At 36.1% G+C, this 10,240-nt stretch overlaps 1 protein-coding gene across 6 annotated transcripts in view; it reads right to left on the reverse strand.

The window, feature by feature from the left end:
* ELAVL2 (ELAV like RNA binding protein 2) overlaps positions 1-9,680 on the reverse strand; it is a gene marked incomplete at both ends in the record, with an annotated part of 75,965 nt that extends 66,285 nt beyond the window's left edge. For 2 of the 6 annotated variants that reach the window (XM_081316636.1, XM_081316635.1), the window contains 2 exons: positions 7,348-7,588; positions 9,594-9,665. In XM_081316636.1, coding sequence (XP_081172762.1) covers positions 7,348-7,588; positions 9,594-9,665 — 313 coding nt within the window. Of the gene's footprint in view, positions 1-7,347; positions 7,592-9,593 lie in introns of all 6 variants that reach the window. The other 4 variants (XM_081316638.1, XM_081316637.1, XM_081316639.1 and 1 more) reach the window with 3 other exon arrangements.
* Between the last annotated feature and the right edge of the window lie 560 nt (positions 9,681-10,240).

Genomic DNA, 10,240 nt, shown 5'->3' on the forward strand with positions numbered 1-10,240 from the left:
ATGGGTTTTGTAACTAGATTAGTTATTAGACAGAACACTTCACTGGGACTCTAACAACAGACTGTCCTATCGCCTTCAGGGGATAGATGTGCCAATGTATTATGAGTGTGATATAGCCCACTTACTAATCAATACTCATTTTTCTCCTCCTCCTCCTGCTCTAGAAAATACGTGTTCTTCTAATTTGTCATGTAGGCAAACTTTCCCAGAGCAATCTTAACCCTAACTCTCAACCTGTGATGACAATGATTCTGTGTGATTAAAAACAAACAAAATATAATACAAAACATAGAAACCTAAATAACTATTATTATTATTATTATTATTATTATTATTATTATTATTATTATTATTATTATTATTATTATTATTATTATTATTATTATTATTATTATTATTATTATTATTATTATTTAAAAAAAACATTAAAACATGTCTGGGCCTAAAAATTCAATATTTACCAGTACAGACCAAGCAACATCGTCATCAAGGGGATAGCATATACACCAACAGTGGCTGGGGAAACAGCCAGTCTTTAATGCCTTAAGGGTCATCTCTGGCAGATGCTCTTCTGTAAGGCAGACAATACTGTTCCATAAAACATGGAACACCCATCAGATCTTGCAACACAGACAGAAACAATTGGGAGACAGGCAGCCCCACAGGTAACCAGCCAGGTAGGGCTGTAAAGATCAGCAACAGTTAATTAGTTCTATGAACTGCCCTGGAAATGTATTAGAACCCACTGCAGCTTACAAAAGGCAATCTACATTGAGCACTCAAATAAAATAAAGGGAGTTAAAATTAAAGATCAAGATTATAGATTGAGAGCGTTTGCAGATGACTTGGTTATTACATTACGTCAACCGATTCAATCGGTTATAGAATTAATGGAAATAATTTTGCAATATGGACAAGTTTCTGGATTTAAGGTAAACGGAAAAAACTAAAATACTGTCTAAAAATATGACTACAGAACAAAAGGTAGTTCTAGAAAAATTAACAGGATTTGAAATAGTTAAAAAGATTAAATATTTGAGGGTATATCTTTCAGCTTCAAATGCAAAATTATATAAAAATAATTATGAATTGTTATGATTAAAAATACAAAAAGAGTTAGATAGTTGGAGAAAATTACAATTGTCTTTATTGGGAAGAATTGCAGCAGTGAAAATGAATGTTTTACCAAAAATTTTATTTTTGTTTCAAATGATACCTATACTTAAAAAAGATTCAAATTTTGAGGAATGGAAGAAAGGTATTAATAAATTTATTTGGGCAGGGAAAAGATCGAGAGTAAAACTTAAGATAATGCAAGATATACGTGAAGAGGTGGTCTTAAAATGCCCAATTTTAAATTATATTATGAGGCTGCGGCTTTATTGCCAATTAGTAATTGGTTTAATTTAACAGAAGGAAGATTATTGAATATTGAGGGATGTGATTTATTTATTTTGCCGGGTATTCTCATCGAGAAGCTGACTGACTTGAAATTCTCCCTCGCCATCTGCGATTGGATTCAACTTTCTTAGGGATCGGTTACAAACAGTGAGGGTCGGGTCTGCTTTGTCCACCCCCCTGAAGCTTTGCACCGGCACGCCACAGGGCTGTGTGCTTAGCCCCTACCTGTACTCTTTATACACTTATGATTGTGTATCATCTGACCCATCCACTGCGATAATCAAGTTCGCAGATGATACAACTGTGGTGGGTCTTATTATAGGTGGGGATGAGACAGCATATAGGGCGGAGGTACAAAAACTATCCATATGGTGTAGTAACAACAACTTGCACATAAACATCGGCAAGACGAAAGAGATGGTGTTAGACTTCTGGAGAAAAAAGGAGGAACCTGCCCCACTTTACATTCGGGAGGACTGTGTGGAGAGAGTTTCCTCCTTTAAATTTCTGGGAGTCTACCTCTGTGAAGATCTGACCTGGAAAGTTAACACAACCCAGGTGGCTAGAAAGGCCCAACAGAGGCTTCAGTTTCTTAGGGTCTTGCAGAAGAACAGGGTAGAACAACGGCTAATGACCCTCTTTTACTGGTCTACTATAGAGAGCGTCCTCTCATATAGTATTGTGGTTTGGTATGCTGGTCTGACAGCCGCGGACAGGAAAGTATTACAGAGGGTAGTGAGCACAGCACAAGACATTGTGGGCTGTCCCCTGACACCACTGGATGACATCGCCAGGGCTCGTTGCCTTGGAAGAGTGAGGAAGATTCTCAGGCATGACTCACACCCTGGACGGTATCTCTTTACTCTCCTACCATCCGGTAGGAGATATAGGAGTATAGCCAGCCGTACCAACAGGCTGAAAAATAGCTTTTATCCATGGGCTGTTAGGCTTTTAAATGGGATATAATCTCTGTGCTTATGCAGAATTGACTTGGGAGGCCGGTGTGTGGTGTAGTTGGTTCACATGGTGTGGTAGGATGGAGGGTTTGTTGTCACTGTGTGTTAGGGGGAGAGAGCACGGGGGAGAGGCTCAGCTAATCTCAATGTACACGTTGTACTTTGACAATAAAGGTTTATTATTATATGGCTGGCATGCATATTTATTGTATGATAAAAAGGTGGATAATGTTTTTAAGACACATATATTAAGGTATGCCCTGTTGCGAGTTTGGAAAAAATATCGATATAAGTTAAATTATAAAATACCAATTTGGGCAATACCTAAACATGCGATAGAAAATATAAGTTTGGGATTTAAACATGATGTGATTACATATAAAGATATTCTTAGACTGGAAAGGAATGTATGGCAATTAAAGCCATTTAATATTTTAAAAGAAGGGAAAATAGTACAAACTTGGTTTCAGTATGGCCAGATACAAGCTAGATGGAAAGAAAATCAGAAAATTGGCATTTTGACAACAGATGAAAATTTGGTAAAGCAAATTAGAGATCAAAGTCAAGCGCATATAAGGATATATAATGCATTGATAGAAATAGATTCAGAAACGGAACTTGTTAAAGATTGTATGATAAAATGGGCCCAGAATATTCAGGAGCCAATAACGATGGATACTTGGGGAAAAATTTGGGTCAGAAATGTAAAATTTACTCAGGCACAAAATTTAAGAGAGAATTTTTTATAAAATGTTTTATAGATGGCATTTAGATCCTAAAAAATTAGCATGTATGTATCCAAATTATCAGCCTAAATGTTGGAGGTGTGGTTGTGAGGATGCAACGTACTACCATATATGGTGGACTTGCAAAAATGTTAAAGCTTTTTGGATTAAAATTTGGTGGAATATGCAGAAGATATTTAAGAAAAAGATAAGGTTTTCTCCACAGTTATTTCTGTTGGTATTATTACAGATTGTACCATTATAGAAACTAAATTGATGTTGAATTTAATAAAGGCAGCAAGACTTTTGGTTTCGCAATACTGGAAGAAGGAGGAACTGCCTACTATAGAAGAGTGGACTTTAAAAGTTTCAAACTTGGCAGAAATGGCAAAAATTTCAGCACATTTGAAAGAACAATCGCAACAAGAGATATATTTCGGAATGGAGAAGATGGATCGATTATATTCAGAATAAATATGGGACTAAAAAATTTCATTTAGCATATGAATGAGTATTAGAATTATAAGATGTATTATTATTTAGTTTTGTTTAAGTGGAGTTAAAGTGTGATAGGATTTAAAGTGTATTTATAGATGGTTAGCATATTTTAGCTCAAGTTTGTTAGAGGCAATACCCTGTATTCAGCTCTGGGAAGTCGGGGGGGGGGAGGGGGGAAAGTTTGGGGGGAGGGGGAAGGAGGGAAAGTTTGGGGGGAGGGGGAGGGAAGGAGTTTATGCTTAAAATGTATTGTAAAACTTTTCAATTAAAAAAGAAAGAAAGAAACTAAGTTCCTTTCCTTTTTGTTTCTCTAACAGCTTCTGAATACTTTCCTTGAGGACATGATATGTGTAGATATCATGAAGTGCCCAAACCTGTCTAGGCTACTGCGCTATAGATCAGTTACAGCTTCCAAATGTTCTTCAAGGGTAGATCTATATACAGCACGCTACAGTAATCCAGACAGGTGGTGACTAGGGCATGAGTAATCATGAGGTCTAGCGGGTCCAGATATGGGCACAATTGTACACAAGATGAACCCATGTAAAGACTCCTCCAGCCATGTTTGCCACATGTCCTTCAAGCAAGAGCTGTGAGTCCAGAAGTACCAAAAAATGGCACCAACTCTGGAGTGTTAGAGATAAAGCTGAAAACTCACTGGATGCAGTGGGTAGGTCAAAACTCAGATTGATCAAATCTTACCAAGGTTGAGATGAAGCCTGTTCTTTCCCATCCAGATCCATGCCGCCTCCAGATACTTGGGCAGAACCTGAACAGCATCATTTGGGTCAGTTTAGGGAAGAGATGTATATCTATGTATACTGATATCACCTTGCCCCAGGTCAATGGATGACCTTCCTCAGAGCTTTGTTGTTGTTAGCTGCGAAGTCGTGTCCGACCCATCGCGACCCTATGGACAACATTCCTCCAGGCCTTCCTGTCCTCTACCATCTTCTGGAGTCCATTTAAGCTCACGCCTACTGCTTCAGTGACTCCATCCAGCCACCTCATTCTCTGTCATCCCCTTCTTCTCTTGCCCTCAATCTTTCCCAGCATTAGGCTCTTCTCCAGTGAGTCCTTCCTTCTCATTAGGTGGCCAAAGTATTTGAGTTTTAGCTTCAGGATCTGGCCTTATAAGAGCAGTCAGGGTTGATCTCCTCTAGGACTGACCGGTTTGATTGCCTTGCAGTCCAAGGGACTCGCAGGAGTCTTCTCCAGTACCATAGTTCAAAGGCCTCAATTCTTTGGCCCTCAGCCTTTTTTATGGTCCAACTTTCACTACCATACATTGCAACTGGGAAGACCATAGCCTTGACTATACGCACTTTTGTTGGCAGGGTGATGTCTCTGCTTTTTAGTGTGCTGTCTAGATTTGCCATGGCTTTCCTCTTTTGAATGGGTAGCACAAGGTTGACATCATTATATTAAAAACTTTAATTATTAAGAGAGAAACCCATATCATCGTATTAAAGCAAAGGACTTAGGCCAGAATGAAATGGAATGGGGCAAATAGATTTGCATTATTTCTAGACTTAAAATACATTAAACAAAATGATGCTTTTAAAGCATCACTTAATTAGAAAAGCCACCAATTTATTCAAGCCAGTTTTCAGTTATAAGTGTATGTCTTATGAAATATTAGATTTTTTGCAACCTATCAGATTCCTAGATTGACTCTTGAAGCTGAAATTTCAGGAGATTTGCCAAAAAAAAATCAATGTATTGTCTCGCCAAGATTCCAATGTGGAAATCTGTGAGAATACTGGACAAAATGAAATGCAGTCCTAGAAGGTGCCAAGAAAATTCTGCAAATTCAGTATACTGAAACTAAGTCAAGAGAGACATCTACTCCTTGTTACTCTAAAACACATTCAAAATTTGAGAAAATGACCCAGATGAACAGTACAACAACGGTAAATTACGGCCAACTGGAAACCACATAGGGAATTGGATAGAAAAAGATTATTTAGGATCTGGAAGTTTAATAATTCATGGATTTCACAATGTGAAATCACATGAAAAACCTTGCCTATGTCCAGAATAAAGTTAAAAGAGGAAGGAAGGAAGGAGGAAGGATAGCAACACAGATATTGCAATAGGGGTACACAAAATATTTCAGTCTTTCCAATGATGAAGTATTGACCATTCAGAGCTCAAATCAAAATGTACAAACAAAACTTGGCTACTTTCAGTGATGTCCCTTACAGTATATTAGCGAGTATTACAGTATTGATTTGCAGCTTTTAACTAGATTGCTTTTCCTTCCATTTTTCCAGCTTAGCTTTTACAACAAAAGGGAACAGTCATGTTATAGATACTATTATCAAAAGCTAATGGCACAATGCTGAAGGCATGGAACGTGTCTCTCAGGGTCGAGTCTCTCAGATAGGTTCAAGATACAGAAGGATCTTAACAATGTGAACACTGGGCCCTATCTAACAAAATAAAATTCAATGGGGGAAAAAGTAAGGTTCTACATTTAGGCAAATAATAATAATAATAATAATAATAATAATAATAATAATAATAATAATAATAATAATAATGATGATGATGATGATGATGATGATGATGATGATGATGATGATGATGATGATGATGATGCTGCTGCTGCTGCTGCTGCTGCTGCTGCTGCTGCTGCTGCAAAGGTATAGAATAGGTGGTGTCTGACTTCGTAGTAGTAACTTTTAGAAGGATCTTTGAGTCCTAGTGGATAATCACTTAAATATGAGGCAGCAGTCTGCTGCAGCTGCCAAAAAAGCCAACACAATCCTAAGATGCATGAACAATGGGATATAATCAAGATCACATGAAGTGTTAGTACCACTTTATAAGGCCTTGGTAAGACCACATTTAGAATAGTGCGTCCAATTTTGGTTGCCACAATATAAAAAAAGATGTTGAGACTCTAGAAAGAGTACAGAGAAGAGCAACAAAGATGATTAGGGGATTGGAGGCGAAAACATACAGTATGAAATGCAGCAATTGGGTATGTCTAGTTTAATGAAAAGGAGGACTATGTGGTGACATGATAACAGTGTTCCAATATCTAAGGGGCTGGGAGCATCTGTTACTCCCAAATACAACAACATTTCTGTAATGATATCATTACACAAATTATGTAATGTGTATCAATCTGCATAATGATTTCATTACACAAATGGAATGGGTTAACATAAATTTAATTATCTCATCAATTTCAAAGAAAATGGATTTATCCAGCATTTTTTGTGGGGGGGAGGTCAGAGGAAGAGGATATCTAAATTTTGTCTAGGTCTAAATTTCTCAATATTACAAGTTTAACTGATCTTTTTTTTGTAGCAAATTTAATTTGACAACGCTGACAAAGATGGAAAATGATCAACCTTAACATTTAAAGCTACACAGAGTCACTTTGGATAGAAAGATGGGTGGCATGTAAATTTAATAAATGAAACATCTTGTTAACCAATTCACCTCAACTATATAACAAATCATCAACATGTAAGGCAATTTTATACTTCTTACTTTCCTATTCCTTTAAGAAGCAAACAAATAGTGTGTTGTCTTCGCAACTAAGTAATTTTGTGCAAAAGACACTGTCAGCCCATACAACTATTTTTTGAATATGTTTTAAGCTCATTTCTCATGTTGTAGCTCACAAGAGATATTAATCCATCTTCGAAAGGAATGTGACACTGTTCTGCCATTCAGAACTAATGCTATTAGAAACGTTCCAACAGAGGGCACATATTACATACAATTGCAAAAGCCTGTTGTTTACATACCTGTGATTTTGTCCCTTACAAGTTTGCAGGATTCTATTTCACCAATGCTCCCAAACAGACTTTTGAGCTCCTCTTGTGTCATATTCTGAGGGAGATAGTTGACTATTAAATTGGTTTTGCTGTCTTCCGTGTTCCCAGAATCAACTGGTGATGAGCAGTTGTTGTTTATGGTAGTAGGGCCATTGGCTGTGTTATTGCAAGTTGGCCCATTAGACAGTTGTGTTTCCATGGCAGCAATTACCTGCTAAAAACAGAGAAAATAGGAACTGTCAGAATTCATATTTCATCATCTATTAGTGATTCTAGCTATGAATTTAAAGCTTTGACATTATGCAAGAGTGCCCAATTGTCAAGGCTGCAATTATCGTTCTACAATAAAAACAAAGCTGTTGTAATTCTCTAGCAATAAAGACGATTTAGAAAAATTAAAGCTACAAAGGTTTAGTGAAACATTTTCTGAGCTAAAGCTAATTCAGTAAACCCCAAGAAATAACGGGTTAAGTATTAAATTCTGATCAAGTTTCAAAGTTGTTCAAATGAATTTCTCATAAAGCGTTCAATAATTATTGCAAATGATTTACTGACAATGACAATCAACAGTAGACTTCATAAAAGACATTATTAGAAACAAATGTACTGTTTTGGTTACTTTTCCAATATTAAAGTGGATTGGCCACATTAGTTATATTGCTGGCAAAATAAAAGTTTTCTCTACCAAACTTTCTGATTGACAAGGATTAAGAAGTACCAAATGCTGGAATAACCACATGAACACTTCCTTGCTTCATCACCAATTATTATCAACTACTTTTGACCTCTCACATTGCCCCCCAAGCAGTGAATCCAGACCTGTATAACTATGTTTCAGTTAAACTAAGCTAATGGAAAACTGAAGTTATTGACAGAGGAGTAAAAGATTTTGTCATTTTAAGCAAGAGCTTTTCTAAATATAGAAAAACTGTTTTATTTTAGGAATGCTACTGTAGAATACCTGTTAGTTATTATTTCCAGATAAGAATGGAATTTAAATTTTAATCAAATCTGAAAGGACAGAACTCAATTTAGAACTCAAGAACTAGTTTAGTGTGCCTGTAATACAGCTTCAAAAAGGAATTCAGCCTCAGCTTCTCAGCTGGCCTTTTGATAATCCATTTTTTTCAATCTTAGGAAGTTTAATAAAGTCCAAATTATTATCTCAGTAAAAATGGAATGACAATACTTGTAAATTATAAATATAGCCCTTGAAAAAAAAGGGAAGGTAGGAAATTATGAGCTATCAACCTGAGAATGACCAATTCTGGGATAATGAGGCATGCTTTCAATATTTGTTTTAAGAGGTCCAAATCTCTCCTAATGAACACTCCTTTCAGTTTCTCTAACATATGCTCACTTATGAACCTCTTCCTCTGATTTCAAAACAGAACTAAATTGTTCATGTACAAACTATCCAAGGATATTTTAAGCAGTTTGTTATTCAAATGTTCCTACTGTATCATGCAGAACATATGGGCCACAATATTGCAGACTGAAGCTTTCTAGAAAGTTATTTTAAGCATTATTAAACTGATCTTTTCTTAAAGGATAACTAACCATCTTCACATATCTTCATATTTATTTTTGTGCTTAGATGGCAAGAATGAAATCCTAAAGCAACATTCAAATGAACAGCTGCAATAGCCTATATAATCTGAAATTACGGTGTCTCAGTTACAGAACCATCTGCTACTCAAAATAAAACCATATCAATATTCTATGTTTTAAAGAAATATATCCTATCCATAAATAAAGCTTTCACCTGTTGGAAAACAGGTTTTTCAGCAGCTTTGAATTTTTGCTTTTATTTCCAGCCAAGAAAATTTATGACTTAAATGGAATTCTATAATTTCTTTAGTAACCAAAAAAATACACAATGTAAGTCATTTCCACAGTTACGATTATTCAGCATTCAGACCATACCAAAGCAGCTTTAATACAAACTCTGCTCTTTTTATTAGAAAATTGTACTGGAGCAAAACTCAAGTTGTTATGAAGAAAGACAGTATTAGAGAAAGTTGTATCTATATTTATAAGTTTCAAGTATGCCATGAACCTTGCCCCAAGCCAGGATATAGTCTAATATCTATGTCAGAACTTAGAAGAGAGTGTACAAAATTAATTCAAATGTAATTTAAAGTGTTTGGTATGGCCTCAGCACTAGTGTAACATGTTAATAATAGCCTACAGAATTTAAGAAAAATCCCACAGACCCCAGTCCAAGGCTCTGCTGCCCACGAACCACTTCTAAGCAGAGAAGCCACATCACACAGTCTGACTGCCATGTTAGTTTGGAGTTGCCGTCTGCAATATGGACACAAAAAGTACCATATGTTAGATTAGCAAGATAATGCAACAAATCAGTTCGTACAAATTTACATTAATTGTATTGATATTCCCAGCACGTCCATGCAGTGTGGCTTAATAGAATTTCAGGCAATTCCAATCTAATCTTTTCAAATTCATTCAATGTCTTTTTTCTTTTCTTTCAGGAATTAAGATATTTTTAGAAGCCGGGTTTAAAAGAGCAGAACAAACTAATTACTTTGCATCCATCTTTAAACCTATCTTAAATGCATATATACCGACATATGGCTACAAGAACTCTATATCAGCAAAACAAAGATCTGGTGCTGAAAAACAAATGGGTTGGGTGAGGTAGAAATGAGGGCAAAAATATACAGCCAGATTATTATTATTTTTGTGTGTCCCTAGATTGCTTTCATAGTAACCTTTTATGAAGTTTGTGGAATTACATCAGTTGCTGTCCAGCTCTGTAGACTAACCTGTTTGCACAGTTATGCCATAAATATCATTGCTGGTATGAATTCAATGGATATTGCAACTGCAAATTTAATTC

Source organism: Vipera berus (assembly GCF_964194415.1).
Source record: "Vipera berus genome assembly, chromosome: 2".
NCBI classification, from domain to species: domain Eukaryota; kingdom Metazoa; phylum Chordata; class Lepidosauria; order Squamata; family Viperidae; genus Vipera; species Vipera berus.